This window comes from Leptonychotes weddellii, chromosome 5 (genome assembly GCF_054177405.1).
Source record: "Leptonychotes weddellii isolate Sample4059 chromosome 5, ASM5417740v2, whole genome shotgun sequence".
Lineage (NCBI taxonomy): Eukaryota > Metazoa > Chordata > Mammalia > Carnivora > Phocidae > Leptonychotes > Leptonychotes weddellii.
In genome coordinates, this window is record NC_138373.1 from 4,170,769 (window position 1) to 4,189,797 (window position 19,029).

Here is a 19,029-nt window from a genome sequence, read left to right on the forward strand (position 1 = left end):
TCCAGAGTGGCTAAACTAGTTACCTACATAAACAGTGTGATCATTGTTTCTTCAGACCATTAGCTACTTCCAATTTTGCCAATCTGATGGGTAAATGGAAATCATGGCATCTCTTTTTAATTTGTATCTCTTTTTAATTTCTATTTCCCTAGTTACCAGTTTTAGAATCTTTTTTTTTTAATTGGTCGTTTGTATTTTCGATGAACTATCTGTTCCTGTCCCTCACTCATTTTTTTATTGGGATGTCTTTTGATTAATTTGTAGTTTTTGATACATTCTCTATAGAAATACTTCGCTTTATGCTCCACACAAATTTTCTCATATACAAATTTTTAATGTACGTATAAAATACTCATTAGCAAGAGCCTGGCACATAATTAGTAAACAGGAAATATTTCTCATTTTAATAGGTGAAAAGGCAAGAATTGGTAAAGGTGTAAAGAGTCCACGTACACCTACATTTTTAATAAGTTGACTTAATTACTCACGTACTACTAGAAACACCGCCAAAGAAAGTCGGGGGCTCTCGTGGCTCTATTTCCTCAATTTTTCCTTCCTCCCTCCCGTCCCCTCCTTAGTCCTCCCCTCCCCTTGTCTGTCACCTAGTCATTCATGGCAAAAACCACCTTGGGTCTGAGAGGAGCTAGGCCCTAACTAGTCCCTGGAAATTTGGTCCTTCTGGGACAGAGCCATGCTCACAGACCTCCTCTAACTACACAGAGATAGGAGAGCTTCTTTCCCATGCTTTTCAGAAACACTTGGACCAGAGTTGAACACCAAGCACAAGCCAAGTGCTCATCTCCTTAGTTTCATGGGTGTGTCCCACCACGACAGGGAAGCAGATATTTACTTTTACTTTTTTACTTCAGTTCCTGATCTGACCTCAGCAGATAAACACATAAACAGGGAACACAATCAACCAAAAATAACGAAATCAAAGTCAAAGAGCAATTTCCTTTCTAGTTCATGGCTCTCAAAAGCAGTTTAAAACCCGATTCCTGAGAGGCTGGCTTGCAGGCCGGTTCCTCCCCATCCACTGCAGCTCTGGGAACCCAGCTGAGCACTGCCGGGGCCCAAAGAAAGCCACAGGCTTGCGCGGCTGAGAAAGCCCAGGTGGTCGGGACCCTTTCCAACCAAGGATGGCCCCTACGCTGCAGCTGCATCAGCTCATACTCCTTACCTCGAAGGATGCCCTGAACCCCAGACTTAAACACACACACACACACACACACGGGAATTTATTGGGCAGGCTGGTTTGGTCTGGTCTCCCAGGTCATGGCGTGTGGCCAGGAATAGAAGGGTAGACAAACCACAAGGTTCAATTTCATCCCCACAAGTTCATCTTAGCCCGTTATTGCTCACTGTTCGCGGTGTCTCTCATGCCTCATTTCTAGCCCAGGGGAGCTCAGTGTCATCATTTCCTTCCCAAAACTAGTAAATGAGAACTCAAAGCAGATAGCTTCCATCGTGTGGAATGACAAAAACAGAGGGAAGCAGACAGACTTGCGGGGCCGTCAGGGTGGAGGGGATAAGGTCGGCAGTGTTTCTGTTAAGACAAGTGCCTAAAATTGTATTCAAACTTCTTACCACTGCAGACCCACAAGGAAACCACTGCCGCTCAAAACATTGACTATGTTTTAAAAATAGTCCATAAAGTCTATAAAGCTGTTTAGAAAAAAATTTATTTGAACATATGAAAGGAAAATTTAGACCCCAATAAAACAGAGGAGCTCTTGGGCCGGACGGGCGGTCCTCGAGTGGCCCCCTGCCCTGCTCCCTGCCCGGCCCACGCCGGGCCCCAGCTTCGAGCTCACGGAGCTCCCAGGGACACCGGGTGGCAGGGCCGTCACATTCCCGCGCACAGACGCCAAAGGGACTTGCAAATGCTGCTCATCGCAGCTCTGCTCAGGGCAGCACGGGCTCCTGGCGCGTCTGAAACGACCCACAGACACCGGCCGGTGGAATCGGCGACTCGGCAGGACGCCCACGTGGCTGGGCGGGCGCCTTCCATCCTTCCTTCCATGCCTCCCATCTGGACTTCTGTGATCGTGACCCGGCGGGGAGGGCCCCCGGGCTGCGACGCTGCGCAGCTCCCGCACCAAGACAGTCCCGCCGGGGACGAGGGGCCGCCGGCTGCCCCCGAAAGGTCCTCTTCGATGGGGCGGCTCCCCCCTTCTCTGGAAGGCTTCCTCTGGCCCGGGCGGAGGGCACACTGCCCCTCGGCGGCACCGGGGCCGGCCTAGCGGATGGGCCTGAACGGGAAGCTCATGCCCGACATGAACGTGTGCCCCGGGTGCGTGGGCAGGGCGGGGTGGGCCGGCACGGCCCCGTAGCCCAGCGGGGGCGTGTGGATGTGAGGGTAGAAGCCGGGGGGCAGCGCCGCGTGGGGTGCCTGTTGCACGGGGCCCGAGATCACCAGCTGGAGCAGGCTGCGAATACAAGGACAAGGGTGAGGCGCACGGCGGCTGGGCGGGCCTGTCCCCTCGTGGATGCGGTGCCCCCAGAAGGGAGAGGGGGCCTGGGCACCGCCGAGGCCTCACACATGCACAGCGACAGGCACCGATGCAGGCACAGAACACGGAGGTTTCCAGAGGGGGAAATCTGTCAACTTGGGGCAGATGGGGGTGGCTTGTTGGGGGGGGACCAAGCAGAAGGTGACCTGGAGGGCGCCTGGGTGGCTCAGTCGGTTAAGCGACTGCCTTCGGCTCAGGTCATGGTCCCAGGGTCCTGGGATGGAGTCCCACATCGGGCTCCTGGCTCAGCAGGGAGCCTGCTTCTCCCTCACACTCTGCCCCTCCCCGCTCCTTGTGCTTGCTGTCTCTCAAGCAAATAAGTATTTTTTTAAAAGAATATAGTAGGGCGCCTGGGTGGCTCAGTTGGTTAAGTGACTGCCTTCGGCTCAGGTCATGATCCCAGGGTCCTGGGATCGAGTCCCACATCGGGCTCAGCGGGGAGCCTGCTTCTCCCTCTGACCCTCTCCTCTCTCATGCTGTTTCTCTCTCGCTCACTCTCTAATAAATAAATAAATAAAATCTTTAAAAAAAAAAAAAAAAGGTGACCTGGAGGTGGCAGGATTGAGACCGGCCCGAGACAGAGGGGCCGGCAGTAGGAAAAGTAGGATCCTGCAGGTGACAATTCGAGGGGAGGGAACTGAGGAAACCACAGGGCAGGTGCCCAAGGCTGGGCAGGGACAGGACTGCGGAGGGGGGTCTGCAGCAGGGCTTAGAGTCCACGGAAGCTCTGGGCACAGCCTCAGCATCTGTGGCCTGGGTTCAGCCCCAGCTACCTACGCTTGAGAGGGTTATGACCTTGCACACGGCAAGCACACAGCAGCTCAGTGTTCTCAACCTCACTCGTCATGACAGTCCCAACTGAACTGCAAGCACAGCCACATGAAAGCAGGCCTTTCGGAGACTCTGACATGAGCATGGGATGGGCCCCGCCCTCAGCATGACCCAGGCCCAGACCCAGCCCTTACCCACCTTTAGGGGCCACCCCCCCCTCCCTCTCTGCAGAACTCCCAACCCTGCTGCTTACTTGCTCCTTCACTTCTGGGATGAGAGCCTTCTGCAGCCACACTGCAGCCCTACCCATCACACCCAGGGTCTCCGCAGGAGGACCCCGTCACTCCTTCGCCAACTCCCTTCCACCCACGACCACCCCAAGCCCTGGGAGCCATGCGCCCCCTCGGGCCTGCTCTCTCCTGCCTGTGGCTCAGGACCCATCCACGGCCTCAGCCTTCCCCCTGGAATCCCTTTCGGTTTCCAATACTGGTCCCTTCGGAGACTCCCTGAAGAGTTCCTCTGATTGGTCCCATCCTCTCCAACCCCACATTCCCTCCCAGCGAGATCAGCAGATTCCTAATTTCCCCACCACCACGAGCTTCCCAGGCCTTAGCTGGCCCACATCCTGCAATCAACCCCAAATACCCAATTATGCCCTAATCAGAGAAACTTCTGCCCTCTCTTCTTCAGGACAGAGGCCTCCTTTCCCAGCCCTGCCTCTCCCCTTTCCTCCCTGAGGACAGACCAGCTCTGCTCGTGCTCTCCAGCCACACCCCAGGGTCTCTGCAGTGTCTAAGCTGGTCTCTCCACACCACCAAATCTGCCTGCCAGGCCCTGTTCACGCCCATCACTCAACCTGAGGACTTCCTCATCCCATGAGGCCACACCTTCCCTGCACATGGCCCTGCTTGACCCAGGAACAATCCCAGGCCAGTTTGCCCTGGCTACTGTCAGCCACCCACCTGGAGCTCTGAGAGCGGGGGCTAAGTCTTCTGCAGACTGACGCTAACCCCCTCCCAGCCCCTGAGTAGAAAGTCTGGTGCTCAGAGCCCACGGGAAGGGCTCAGAAAGTAAACCGAAGGCGCGAAGAAAGCTGGTGGCCTGAAGCTCTTCGGAGCCCCTTTTCATTTATATTACCACTTTTTTATAACTTGGGGTGAGAAAGTCACTCAAAATAAGCAAACAGAGAAATAAATCTAAGGAGGGTATTACAGAAGCAAAATTTAAGTCATGTAAGTTTGGCTGAATCCGCATACCCTGCCAGAGATAAAAGGGGTTTCAAGAAGTTTCCAGTCTAGGGACACTTGGGTGGCTCAGTCGTTAAGCGTCTGCCTTTGGCTCAGGTCATGGTCCCAGGGTCCTGGGATCAAGCCCTGCATCGGGCTCCCTGCTCCGCAGGAAGCCTGCTTCTCCCTCTCCCACTCCCCCTGCTTGTGTTCCCTCCCTCGCTGTCTCTCTCACTCTCAAATAAAATCTTAAAAAAAAAAAAAAAGGTTCCAGTCTATTCAGAAAGATAATTAACAGAAAAGAGACTATCAGAAGTCAAAGAAGTTTTCCAAGTGGCTCCGCGTCTGGTCTTTCCCCACGTTGCTGCCAGGCTGCCCCTGGGAGGCCGGGTTTCAGGACGCACAGGTCAGGAGGACAGGGCCCAGCTTAGGCTGTGAAGACGTTCCACTGGGACTCTAATGCGGACCCCTGGTCGTAATGCTAAGACGAGAAAGGCCTTAGACCCTATACTGCTCTGAAACATTACATGTTAGGTAACAGCTGTGCACAGAACAGGGAAATGGTACAGAGAGATTATTGCAAAAGGAGCAGAAAAATGCCAACTTAGTAACTATGTCCTGAGATGCCAGGGAATTTTTCTAGAGCCCATGGGGGAAAAAAAGAAAAAAAAAAAAGGGACAGTGTGGGCTCCTGAGGGGCAGGTGGCCCTCTGGACAAGCTGTCCATTCTGCTGACAGGATACGTCAAGCGGGACCATTATGTTCCACCAGGAGCCAGCACACTCCACCTATTTGGTTTCCGGATCGGCCCAGATACCCGCCGAAGCTGCCCTCCCACCGCAGGGCCCGGCGCCAAGATCCCCAACCGTCCTTGGGCCGCAGCTACTCTCGCGTCAGCCCGTGGGCCGGCATCCGGCCGCTCCTCTGGCCTCAGGTGATGCGCGGTATCAGCCTGCCACACGTGCCCAGACTCGCCGGCCCTGGCAGAGGCGGCGGGCCAGGCCCTGGGCAGCTGTGGGCTCACCCTCTGCCCACTGCCTGCCAACGCCAGCCCTGGAGCCCCAGCCCCTCTGTCCCCGATAAAGGCCAGTGTGAGCCTCAGAAGAAAGGAGAGTGTTAGAAATCCTACCAACTTCACTCCACTGTTTCCTGTCCCTGTGCACACTAGGAGGGGGTTCTGCGCTCACCTACACTTTCTCCCTTAGTGGCCACAGTCGCTATTTGGAGTGGATACATAATTTCTGTCCTTCTGATGTATCACTCCTAATTTACTAAGTATCCGCACGCTTCTGGACCACGAGGTTGCTTCTGGTATTTTGCTACTAATAATACTACATTTGCCTGAAACGTTTCCGCACACACAGCTTTTGCTTCTTAGAGTCCGTGAAATTAATTAGATTAAGTGACATTCATACGTTATGACAATAATAGTAAGCGGAACAGCAGCTAATACTTCTTAGATACTTGCTACACACCAAGTATGCAGCAAAAACACAAGAACGCTGTTCCAAGCACTTTGTGTTTTTACTCTCGTCCTCACAAAAATCCTATAAGGGGTGGGGGCAGGAGAGGCAGGGGGACGTGAGGCAGGTACGATTATTTTCTCGATTTTACAGACAAAACAAGGCAGTGGAAGATCAGGAACGTGCCCAGGGTCATACAGAGAGCAAGCAGCCAGCCCGGACCTTTCCCCAGGAGCCGTGTGACCACACAGCCCTGCCCTTCACCACTGTTCGCACTGCTTCTCCCAAATGATGACAATAAGCACCATTTACGCTCAGAGTCCCGCGTGCCAGGGACCAGGACCTCATTTAATCCTCACTACAACCCTGTGACACGGACGAATAATACCCCTAGCTGTACCAGGGAGGAAACCGAGGCTCAGAGACAGGAGAAGCGACTGCCCAAGCATCACGGAAAACTGGTGAGAATCATGCTCAGAACCCACTCAGTGCTGCCACCCATCGGCAAAGCCTGATGGACACACGCTGTGCCCTAGGGGCGCGGCTCGGCAGGATTTCCCAAAGGGCTGTGCCACCCACACTGTCACCCACAATGTGTGTGCACGAACGTCGGAAGTCACCCCGAACCATGTGTGCTAATTTAGCGAGTGACTAAATGACTCTGAGCTGACTCTGGTTTCTTCCCTGGACTCCCAGACAATATGGCCACACCTCTTCGATTTACTCTCCCCTTGGGCTTTCTGATCATGTGGGTCACGCTATCCTATCCCCGACTTACGATCAGGTCCTGAGGGGGCTCCTTACATACAGAAGCTCTAAACCCTGCAGCCCAACTCTCCCCAAGGAGGCCAGGATAAGGGGTCCACCCCCAGCCCAGCCCAGCCCCAAGTCTTTGAGAGCACTTACTTATTATGGGGCAGCCTGGAGCACAAGGTTCTCAGGTCATCTGAAATCAAGGAGATACATAGTAAGGAACAGACTGGAAACAACAAGGTGAAACGTTCCCTGAGTCCTTCTCAAGGATGCCGGCAAGACGGCGATAGCGTCTTAACTACGTTTTCCTTGCGTCACTTAGAAACTGCGTTCTCTCTTCCTTCGATTCTTGCTTTAACTAGGCCCCAAATGGAATACATGACTCAGGAAGGGAGGGAGGTCTATCGGCCACTTGTCAGATGACTGGGAAAGGGCCAGGGGCAGGGCTCCCGCTGAGCGGATCAGCTGCCCAAGGCACTAAGTGGGAAACGCACCACAGAGACGACCGCCTGGGGCCACAGGCGACGTCTTCAAGCCCACAGTCCCTAAACCAGCACAGGTGTTACTGGACACGGGGAGCCCTCCAGCACTGAAGTGCAGGCGAATCACAGACCTGGAAACAGGTGATGGGAACGCTTCAAGCACGTGAACCTGTGCACTGTGTTGTGTAACTTATGCCTCAGTAAAAAAGGGCTGCAGGAAAAGAAAAGATTCTCTACGAGGAAAGATGGTGAAGAGTCCCTGGTCCCGGGCAAAGCAGCCGGGAGACGCAAGACATCACGGCTGGTGCTCTACCTGGGTCCGCTCTGCGACTTCACCCTGGTCCCGTGCTAAGAGGAAAGAGGTCGTAAAAGAGCAGAGAACAGCTATTCGTCGGGGACTCCCTGCTTTCCTTTGGGCGGTGGCGGCAGCCCCGCCCCCGGGAGGGCCCGGGCCAGGGAGTCACCCACCTCTCGTGCACAGCAGTGCCCCAGAGGCCATGGCCACCTGCAGGGCCTGCGCCAGCCGGTCCAGAGAGAGCTCGATCTCCTGGGAGGCGTTGAGGGGGTTCAGTTCATCCGCCAACCTGTTGATCTCCTCTACCAGCGGGACCATGTGGTCAAACAGGATGAGGCCCAGGCGCCCGTAGAGATTCTTCTCGGTTAAGTGCACCTGGAGCATCATGAGGACCTGCAGGACGCTGAGGTGGAGTTTCGAGTATAGGAGGTGGGAGTCTCTGTCCATCCCTCCCGAGTCCTTTGTAACTTTGGTAGTGACGTGGCCATTAGACAGGGAGGGCTTCTTCTTCCTTTTATAAGCCAGAGGGGCCTTCACACACCAGCAGATCAATCCAGTGAGCGGGGTGAGCTCTAAAAATCCTATTGGGAGATTGGTTGCAATCGGAGTATTTAAAAAAGTGATGAGAATCAACCTCGGGTCCTCAAAAATCCAGCTGACAATCATTTCAAGCAAGTCCAACGGTGGGATGAGGTCATCTGCCAACAAAGACGCTTTAAGTCAGATGTGTTTGTAGCCCCAGTGACGTAAGTGGATGGCGGAGAGATGGACCCCCCTACGGGCACAGTACTCGGCACCTGACATTCAGACTACATGCTCTGCTTATCTATTTTCTGTCCCCTTTCTGAGAACATCCCCTCTGTCAGGGCTGGGGCTCCCATCTTAGTCAGTGATTCTCCCCAGAGCCAGGACTGTTTGGCCACGGTAGGGTTCGAAAACATTTTTTTTTTTTTAAGATTTTTTATTTATTTGAGAGAGAGAGAATGAGAGACAGCGAGCACATGAGAGGGGGAAGGGTCAGAGGGAGAAGCAGACTCCCTGCTAAGCAGGGAGCCCGGTGCGGGACTCGATCCAGGGACTCCAGGATCATGACCTGAGTCGAAGGCAGTCGCTTAACCAACTGAGCCACCCAGGCGCCCTCGAAAACATATTTGTTAAATCAACAATTCCCTAGAACTCCACCTCGCCTTGAAGTTTGTCCCCTGGGTCAATTTAAATAGATTCCCACACTCTTTATGTCCCAAACTGCCACACCTCAGACTCTCCCAGAGAGTAGGGTCTGTCCCTCTGGTGGCGTTCCCTCTGTGGCCCAATGACAGCTACTGTGGCCTTCACAGAGCAGCTCAGGTGCGGTCAATGGTCAGTCGGCTGCCAAGAGCCATCTCAGCCCCAGATCTGGAATCTTTGTCTAAGCCTGACCTCCTGTGACCCTGGAGACCTGGCACATTCTACGGCCTGGACAGGGAACAATAAAAACAAATGCTGACGTTTATCTCAGGTTTACTACATGCCAGGCTCTGGTCTAAAACCTTTACACAGATCAACTCACTCCTCCAACAACCCACCTGTTATTGGAAGGAGGAGGCACAGGGTGATATTAAGTCACGTCCCCAGGACTCATGAAAAGTGTGTGGTGGGCCCACATGTGGCCCCAGAGGGCCTGGCTCTGAAGCACTCGGCTGCACTGCCCCCCGGAACTGGCACACAACGCCCTGAAGTTGTCTACGAGCGTGGGAGTGGGTCCCCGGCCTCCTGTCCCTGGGGCTGTGCAGCCCTCAGCTCACAGAGAGCTAAGGATGACGGGACCTCTTCCGGGATGCTGAAGCCAGAGCCATCACGAGACAGGAGTGTGGGGTGAGTGAGACATTTGTGGGTGGAGGCTCCTCTTTCTCCAGAGACATGGCCCTTCTTCCCTGAGATCATGCCTACCTACTGACCGGGTGTTCGACTGCGCCCTGCCCTTCTGTTGTAAATGAGGACAACAGTAGGTAGCCGCTGTCGTCCATGATCTTCACTTGGCAAAATACACGGTGGGGGACCCCACGTCTGGCCCCTCGAGCCCCCTGAGGGGTTTCTGTCTGAGGAATGCCAGTCTCACACCCGCACGTCCAGAACACCGCCCTCTCAGCCGTCCCCCTCCACACACACACATCTGGGCAGAGGTGTCTCCAAGAGCCGGAAAGCCGCATGGGCCCGGTGTACAGGGAGCGCGTGTGCTTGAGCGAATCACCTCCACGACCTTCCTACTCCAAGACCCAAGTTCTCTGCACCATTTGGGCAAGAGAAGGTTGTCTCCTGAGGTGAGCTGCTTCCGTCTTGTGACTTTGGAGGCACAGACTCCCCAGGAATGCTGTCACCAAGAGATCAGTCACCATCCTGACTGTGGACGCCAGCTCCGCCTCCAGGGCTACCACCAGGCGCCCACTGACCTCCCCATCTCCAAACTGACCAAGCTGGATATGTTAAAGATGCACAGCTTTTGGTACATCAATCATACCTCCATAAAGTGGTTGTAAAACAGTCACCAACACGTCAGACGGGCAAAGTGCCTTAAGAGAAAAACACCACGGCTCACATCCATTCTAGAATGCTGGCGGTATGCTCTGAACATTACTGCCTTTTGCACACTGTTTAATCTGTCCCAGGGAATTGCCGTCCTTGTTGGTCTGGAATAACTGATGGCTTGGAAAAGCCACCGTGATACTGTACAATGGGTTTAATGAAACCTTTTCTACGGGAAAACAGAAGGCCTGACTCCTGTCCCCAGCTAGGAACAGCTCTGAGGAAGCCTTTGCAGGAGAGCACCAGGGAACAGCCTACTCTAGCAGCAGGGCACCCACCACTCACAACACCTGCCTCCCAGCCCAGGGGCACACTGCCGGGACAGAAATGGTTTGAAAGTACATGTGCCTATGATATGCACTTCAGTGTTCACACTCTGTCCACATAAACTTTCCTAACAGAACTAAAAAACTGAACGGCAGTGGAAAAAAGGTACAAATAAAAGGAGAATCAAATATAATCCCGGTGCCGCTGGACCGAACACAAATGGAAATGTTGCTGAAGGCTCTCCAGCTGCTGGTTTAGCCATCAGAGCAGAGTAAGAGACCATCTGTCAGCCCTCTGAGCGGCAAGAGCTGAGGGCAAAGGAGGAGGAACCTGAAACAGAAGAGCAGGCTTGGAGTCCAGCTCTGCAGAAAAAGTGCTCACCATGGTGAGGCCCGAAACTTCCCCATGTGGAAATCCAGGACCAGAGCCCCTGCCCAGGGGCCGCATGGGCTGTGGGGCTCACACAAGGACACAGACGTGAAAGGACGCTATGTTCCACAAAGTGTTGTTTATCAATCCATGTTCCTTGGAACCCACCCCTGTGGGAGGCAAGCAGGCAGCAGAGCCTAGTGAGCGTGGGTCTGAGACTCCTGCTCTAATTCAACCAGAGCTGGTCAACCTGTATTGGTTTTCTTTATTCGGAGCCTTCATAAAATGATCTGACCAGAGGGCTCTGATGCTGGACAGGGGACAGGGGCTTCTCCCACTTGAAGTCAAATGCCATCTGTTGGCTGCCCCGAGGACTTCGCCTGGCATCTTCCGAAGAAGCCTCAAAAGCGTCACCACGGTAGAAGCGACATGCATGCCTCCTGGCGCAATGTGCCCAGGACACATCACCGCCTAGGCAGCATTGTTGCCAAAAATGTTTAACTTGAATCTTGAACAAGGAAACAATCAGATAAATCTAAATTGAGGGACATTCTGCAAAACAACAGGCCCGAGCTCTTCAAAAAACATCAATGTCCTAAGAGATTTTTTTTAAATGCTTCATCTGTTCAAAATTTAAAAAGACCAAAGTGACATGACAACTATGTATAATGTAGGATCCCCGATGGGATCCTGAACTCTCCTGACCCTTCAAAGCGGGGGGAGGGAAAAGGCTATAAAAGATATTACTGAGACAGTTAAGGAAATATGAACATAGGCTATATAAGAAATAACAGAATTCCCTCGATATTTAATTTCTTAGGCGTGATAATGGTACCATGGGCTATGTAAAGGAAAGCTCTTTTTCTTGGGGGAGAGATACGCGCTTAAGGACTTGGTACATGATGCTGATAACAAACTCTCAAAAGTTCAGGAAAACCAAATACTTTGGAGTGTGTGTGTGAGAGGGGAAAAGGAAGAAAGTCAGAGAACATGGCAAGTGTTAACAGGGGGTGAATCTAGGTGAGAGTCTCCCAACTTATAACAGTCTCAAACCTTCCTGAAGTTTTGCTATTTTCCAAAATAAAAAATGAGGGATGAAAAAAGCAAGTCACGTCTGGGGAGAAACCACATCTTCCCCAGACATCAGATGCCAGCACTTTCAGGCTGCCTGCCACTCGGACCATCCCTGAGCGAGGCAAGTGGGAGGCACCAAGGAAAGCTCCCCTGCTGGCAAATTCCAGAAGTCCAGGTGGTCCCTTCCTTTCACTTTCAGCCTAAAAGAAAACACACATTTCAGAGAAAGAAAAAAAAAGGCCAAAGCGACCCCTGGGCATTTCGCCTGGGTGTTCAGTGGAAATAAAAGTGGCAGTCGCCTGAGCTGCTTTAACGGCCCGTCTGGAGTTTACCTGAGGATAGGTCATATAGCGCGGTGACGGAGGTGATGAGCTGGCAGCAGAATCGAGGGCTGGCACTGAGTATCTGCTTCAGCGTCTGCACGGATCCTGGCACCAGACAGCAGTAGTCATCCACGAGGGCCCTGGCTAACCTCACGCAGTAGACCACAGGCGTCCGCTGGAAAGAAGCCACAGTCCATGTAACTACAGGTGTCGTGAGCTAGCGGGTGACAACGACGTATGCATGGTGGAGACCATCGAGCTGGCAGCACCGCTCCCAAGAAGGGAAAAAGATGTTCGGAGCTCAGTCTGAAGCCGGGCCGGGACAAACTAAAGCCCACAGGCCCAATCCATCCTGCCACCTGCTCTTTGCAAATAAACTTCTACTGATACATGCATCTGCTCAGCTGTTTGCTTACTGTGTAAGGCTGCTCTCTACACTGCAAGGGCAGAGGTGAATGCTTGTGATGGACTATATGATCTGCAGAACCTAAAGCATTTACTGTCTTGCCCTGCACAAAAAAGGCCTGCTGACTCTTGCTCTGAAGTTCACTTAGGAAAGGTAACTTCTGACTTCAGGCGACGAAATGACAACTTCTGTGACCCTCCAGGTGAGACTCCAAAGGCAGAAATGAGCAGCTGGTACCACTTTAAAGAGCTTGCGGAGAGTTTGTGAGCACTCCTGTGATTCTAGAGCAGCGCTTCCTCACTTCGCGATCCTACCCTTACAGGTTTCCATAATACTTTCAAATCCTACGTCACCACCCTCCCCTGCCTTTTTCCTTCCCACTCAGAGGCCAATCTGTAGCTACTGCCACATTCCACAGCTGCTCAGGATGCTCCAGTTCCAGGGCCCCAACGTGGTCTATAGGGGGGTGGAGGCTGGGGAGAACTGCAAGGAGACAGCAGGCCAGATTGTTCCCTCAGGCTGAAATCTGCCCCCACAACCTCCAACCAGTCATCCCCGCCTTCCTTAGTAGGAAGCTGCAGCCCCTCGCCCCGGTGTGGCAAATCCTGACTCAAACCACTAAGACCCTTTCCTGTCACTGACATCTGCCTTTGCTTTGCAAAAAGCCAGCACGACAGCATCAGGAGAGAGAAATGGGAAATTACGTGATGAATTACAAGATGCTAAGCCTGGCTTCACTAGGTGATCAAAGGAGAGTGGTAACTGTAACATTAAATACAACACACATGATCAATTCAGATGCCCCAGAAATCAGACTGGTGAGAATTAAGGTACAGATTCCACTGAGGCTTACCTGTGTACCAGAGAGAATAACATATTTTTTTCTAGCCAAATTTTGAGGATAAACAGATTTCAAGGAAAACATTTACATAAATTTAAAAGCACTCTAGAAGGCTCTTACATCCATATCCATTAGAAGAGCCACGATCTTTATAATGTCACCCTGGAACAATGCAAAACAATTGACATGCTTACCGACCTAACTGTATAATTTAACTTACAGTGATCTTTAAAAAAAAAAAAAAAATATATATATATATATATGACCTTTAAAAATCTATATCTATATCTATATCTATCTATCTATCTTTGGGGCTGCATCACGCATAGCTGTTTTCAAAATACTACCTTATCATTTTCAACTAAGGAAAACGATTTTTGCTTGTCCTGGAGATGAAGACTTTTTTTTTTTTCTTAAATTCATTTACCATTACAAACTACGGTTTTGTCAGGAATGGGTACTACCTGTATCTAAATGTAGGTGTAGGGTATTAGCATACAGGGTAGTGACATCAAGGAGATAACACACAGAAAAGGCCTCTCCCGAAATCCAAATACGAGAAAATTCCTGACGCTAAACTCCCCTTCGGAGACTCAGGAGAAGGCTATTCCTAGAGAAGTACCTGGAGCCAGGAGGCTGCACACTCCAACACTGGGATTCGACACACAGCCACTGCCATGGACACCAGTTTTCCCAACAAGCTCATCCGGCTGTCATCAGCCTTGTTCCCTTGGGGACTGAAAAGGGATGAGAAAATAATCTGCCGGACAGAGTCCTTGGTTTGCTCCTGGAAATAATTGCACATGATTTCAAGAAGTTGGAGCTCCTGAAGTGAATTCAACCTCTGTAAAACAAATCCAAGAGAAGCGGTAAGAATTAGCTTTAACGTGCACATTAATCCGTACGGTAAGAAAACAGGAAATATCCTATTTTCTCCCTGGGAACCGTTCACCCCTCTAAAGCCCGGGTCCCAGGCGGAAGAACTCGGTTAATCCCAGGAAATGTCACTATCAGAATTCGACATCATCCTGGGGCACTCAGGGTGATGACCTACTGCGGTGTGAGACTCGATTACGGGCCTTCAACGTCTCTCCCGGCAGCACCACCGAGACCTGGGCTGTCGCGCGCCCGGCACAGGCACACAGCTGAGCAATGCTCAGGAAGCCAGAGCAGGTGGACCGGGGCTGCTGCGAAGGAGCGCGGCCAAGGGCGAGAAGCGAGCCGCCGATGGCAAGAGGATCTGTGGTTGGCCAATGCTTGTCACCGCGAGGGGCGGAAAAGGAGCGGGAGTTTCCTCCTGGCGGACGCGGGCATCCCGGCCGCCCGCCGCACCTTGGGCTGCGCGCCGCGCTCCTTGGGCACCTGGAACACGAACTCCTCGAGCAGCTCCACGGGGCCCTTGTCCACGATGGGCAGCGGCGCGCTCTGCAGCTGGCTGCTGAAGTAGATGTCCAGGTGGTACAGCACCTCCTTGGCGGCGCTCAGCGCGTCGCGGCGCAGCAGCGAGTGGCGGATGTCGCTCATGGTGCGGCCGCTGCGGCCCGGGGCGCTCGGAGCGCGTCGGCACTTCCGCCCCGGGCCCCGCGGGCGCGCCCGCCGCCGCCGCCGCCGAGACAAAGAGGCCGCGACCCGGCCTCCGCCCGCCGACCCCGGCGCCCGCCCGCCGCTCCCGCTCTGGCCTGCTCAGGGGGTCATCTGCGCCACCGCCGGCCAGCGGGCGCCCGGCTGTGCGACTGCGGCGCCACCGAAGGCAGCGGGAGCCCGACGCCGCGGACCGGAACGGCGGCGGAATGCGGAGCGCGGCGACGGCGGCCCGCAGGGGCCAAGCGCAGGCCGCGGCGAGGGCCGGCTCTCGGGAGGGCGCCACCTGGCGGCTCGGCCCGCCCGCGAGGAGAGAGGTGCGCCCCGCCCCCCAGGCCCCGCCCCCGGACCCCGCGACCGCCCTGGGACCTGGGGCCGAGCGCGTCCACAGTGGCCGAGCTGGGCTGCCACGCCCACCACCGAGCGCTCACTGGGCTGTGCGCTCCACCCACCCGCGCGCCGGCCGCGAAGCTCCCCTTGCTTCCTTTGCGCGGCGCTCCAAGTCTATTGATTTCACCGCGCTTTTCCACCTGTAACAGAGGCGTGGTGCTGCAGGGCCGTGGCTCAGGCCTCAGCAGGTCGGCAGGCCGGCAGGCCGGCAGGCCGTGTCAAAGATTTTATCTAGTCTGGAACTCGGAGCTGCACTGACAAACGATGCCTCCCGACCCCCGGCCTCCAAGTTCTTGTCCCCCTATTCCCCGATCCCCTCCAGTGCGGCTGGCCATGGGAATCATAGGTATCCTGTTCCTGAAAACTGCCCCCTCCTAAAAACCCTCACCGCTTTCTGTGAAGCTCTTCTGCATCCATCTCTTTGCACTGAATTAACGGGGCAGTGGCAGGATGGGGACTCCAGGTGTTAGTTTGGAATTTTAAAAACAGGGCAGGAAAGACCTGAACATGGTCACAAGAGTCCAGAGCAGGGCAGGCAGAGGACCACAAGCACAAGACTGGGCCTTGTAAAAGGCCCATGCCGGCTACAAGGAGGGCCCGGGTGAGGGTGCTGGGCATGATTAAGTAGATGAAGAGCCAAGGCCTTACCCTGAGAGCGATGGAAAGGGCATCAAAGAGGGTGCAGCCAGGCACAACCCCACCTCACTGAGACTCTCCTGCACATCAGGGGACACAGTCAAGGCCCCTCCTGTCAGAAGCCAAGAGTCTACAGTGGGAGACCAAGGTTAGCGGGAACCTCTGAGAAGTCATCTTTGATCCCCTTGGCACCAGGACTTGAGATATATTCTGTTCCAACAGGCTGAGGGAACAGAGGATGAACAAGGGGAATTTCTACCACAGGATCTAGCATGGCAGCTGCAAGGATCAGGCACTCCTTCCTTAACCACTGAAAGCCGATTTATAAACATGCAGAAGCCAGATAAAAAGACCCCCGAAACCAAAAAACACCACACCAATGCTTAGAAAGTAGCTATATGTATAAATAAATGTATACTATATTTAAGTGGCAGTAACACTTCCCATTCTTAGTTCTTCTTTCTCTCATAATGTGCAGTGGCAGGTAGGAAGATCTCCCTGAGGTTGCTCCAAAGCCCATGGGAGTGAATGTTCCGGTGGACCTGGGGCTCTGCTGATGGCGGCCGGGCCACGTGGGGGCAATGCTGACACCAGGCCCAGTCACCTCTGTACCACTCGTTAGTGGTCTGGTTGGTGGCAGCCAGGTACAAAGTAAAGCACAGGTAGCCCCCCAGGAGGAAGCTCAGCATGATGACAAAGCCCAGCATGAAGACAATCCTTGGGAAGGTCAGGAACAGGTACTGCGGGTAAAGAAAAAACAGCGTGTTAGGCAGCCAGGCTGGGACACAAGAAAGGGTCGCACCCACCAGCCGCAGCCTGGTCTACAAACACGCAAGAGCTGCCCACCCAGCTCACCCACCTCCGTACACATCTGACTGCCTAAACACAAAACAAAACCATAAACGGCCCTGACTAACAGCCCAGGAGGAAACCCGAATATGTACAAGAGTTTCAAGTGAGATAAATGAAACGTGTACATTGAAGGAAAAGGGAAAGGATACTCAGGAGGGGTGCTTTCCTAGTTAGCTGTTTGTAAAACAAAGACATAAATACAGATCTCAGTTCATGCATCAAAATAAAGTCCAGATGGACAGAGAAGATCAGTCTCTCTCTCAACACAACACGACCACAGAAATGCATGCACAAGAGTATTCACTGTCGTGACTTTAAAAGCCCCTCTTCCTAAAAGAAACACGTTAAAAGTCCATTCATGAGGAAGAGTAAAACCCTGGGATAGTCACACTCTGGAATAATGAGCCGGTAAAAATGAGGTCAATTTCTACGTACTGATTTGGAAAGACACTGATAAAATATTGCTGGATGCGAAAGACCAGAGCCGAGAATCACAATGGCATCTTATTTGTGTAAAGACAAAAAGACTCCATGAAGGTGTGTGACTATATAAACGCACAGGAAAGAAGCCTGAAATGTACACACCAAACTACAGAAATAGTTGCCTCTGGGGAGTGAAGCTGTTGGGAGGGGAGGGGGAGAACTCCCAGTTTTCCTCTCGTTTTTTTCTTTTGTTTTTTTTAAGATTTTATTTATTTATTTGACAGAGAGAAAGACAGCGAGAGAGGGAACACAATCAGGGGGAGTGGGAGAGGGAGAAGCAGGCTTCCCACTGAGCAGGGAGCCTGATGCGGGCCTAGATCCCAGGACTCTGGGATCATGACCTGAGCCAAGGGCAGACGCTTAATGACTGAGCCACCCAGGCGCCCCTTTTTCATTTTTTTATAAAGATGTTTTAAATTTTATGCTTCTTCCCCCCAGCTTTACTGAGATATAATTGACAGGACATTGTGAAAGTTTAAGGTGTACAACATGACATACAGCAAATGATCACAACAAGCTTAGTTAATACATCCATCACCACACATAGTTACAGTGTCAGTGTTTTTTGTGATGAGAACTTTTTTTTTTTTTTAAGGTTTATTTATTTATTTATTTGAGAGAGAGAGAATGAGAGACAGAGAGCATGAGAGGGAGGAGGGTCAGAGGGAGAAGCAGACTCCCTGCCGAGCAGGGAGCCCGATGCGGGACTCGATCCAGGGACTCCAGGATCATGACCTGAACCAAAGGCAGTCGCTTAACCAACTGAGCCACCCAGGCGCCCCTGTGATGAGAACTTTTAAAACCCACTCTCTTAGCAACTGTCAAGTACAGAACACAGTATTGTTAACTATAGTCTCAGGCTGTACATTACATCCCCAGGACTTACTCATCTTTCAAATATGAGTTAGTGCCTTTGACCACCTATGCCCACTTGCCCTGCTTCTCCGCCTTTTCATTTTAAACACTTCTGGACTGCTTGAATTTTTATGTTATTTTTTATAGTAAAGAAAATGAATTTTGAAAGAGGTCAGTATTTTTAAAAATACTTTATTTACTTGAGAGAGAGAGAGCACGAGTGGGGTGGGGCACAGGGAGAAGGAGAAGCAGACTCTCCACTGAACAGGGAGCCCGACAAGGTGGGGCTTGATCCCAGGACCCTGAGATCATGACCTGAGCTGAAGGCAGATGCTTAACTGACTAAGCCACCCAGGCACCCCAAGAGTTCAGTATTTTTGAAAGTCAGGAGTAAGAGAGAAGTAGATGCATCTCTTGACAGGGGAGACTTTCTAACTGAAGTTACAAAGAAAAGAGATATCTGATGAGAAAAAATGTCTAAATTTTTTTATACAAAAAAGATACACAAATAAAAAACAAATATAAGAATGAACTATCATTATTATATGATCTCAAACCAAAAGTAATTCTAGTATCAAACAGGTAAACAGTTAAAGGACATAATTCATAAAAGATCTACAAATGACTGACAAGAAAAGTAATAGAAAGTAATGAAAGAAATATAATTTTTAAAAAGGATACACCGTGGGCGCCTGGGTGGCTCAGTTGGTTAAGCGACTGCCTTCGGCTCAGGTCGTGATCCTGGAGTCCCTGGATCGAGTCCCGCATCGGGCTCCCTGCTCGGCAGGGAGTCTGCTTTGCCCTCTGACCCTATCCCCTCTCATGTGTTCTCTCTCATTCTCTCTCTCTCAAAATAAATAAATAAAATCTTAAAAAAAAAAAAAAAA

The 19,029-nt window shown here is 52.2% G+C and overlaps 2 protein-coding genes across 3 annotated transcripts in view; both read right to left on the reverse strand.

The window, feature by feature from the left end:
- Positions 1-1,664: 1,664 nt before the first annotated feature.
- INTS15 (integrator complex subunit 15) lies at positions 1,665-15,106 on the reverse strand. 2 transcript variants are annotated; one of them, XM_081819280.1, is made up of 6 exons: positions 14,708-15,106; positions 13,968-14,189; positions 12,108-12,273; positions 7,677-8,201; positions 6,880-6,919; positions 1,665-2,429 (listed from the first exon to the last, which is right to left on the reverse strand). In XM_081819280.1, exons 1-6 carry the CDS (start codon positions 14,867-14,869, stop codon positions 2,240-2,242), a joined length of 1,305 nt encoding a protein of 434 aa, XP_081675406.1. In that variant the 5' UTR covers positions 14,870-15,106; the 3' UTR covers positions 1,665-2,239. The 2 variants fall into 2 exon arrangements, with proteins under 2 accessions (XP_081675406.1, XP_081675405.1); XM_081819279.1 differs by having other exon boundaries at positions 14,678-15,103.
- A 1,226-nt stretch (positions 15,107-16,332) lies between these two features.
- ZDHHC4 (zDHHC palmitoyltransferase 4) overlaps positions 16,333-19,029 on the reverse strand; it is a 4,779-nt gene continuing 2,082 nt past the window's right edge. Inside the window, exons 4-5 of the mRNA XM_081822767.1 lie at positions 17,390-17,411; positions 16,333-16,773 (exon numbers count right to left, since the gene is read on the reverse strand). Coding sequence (XP_081678893.1) covers positions 16,402-16,773; positions 17,390-17,411 — 394 coding nt within the window. The 3' untranslated portion in view covers positions 16,333-16,401. The remainder of the gene's footprint in view (positions 16,774-17,389; positions 17,412-19,029) is intronic.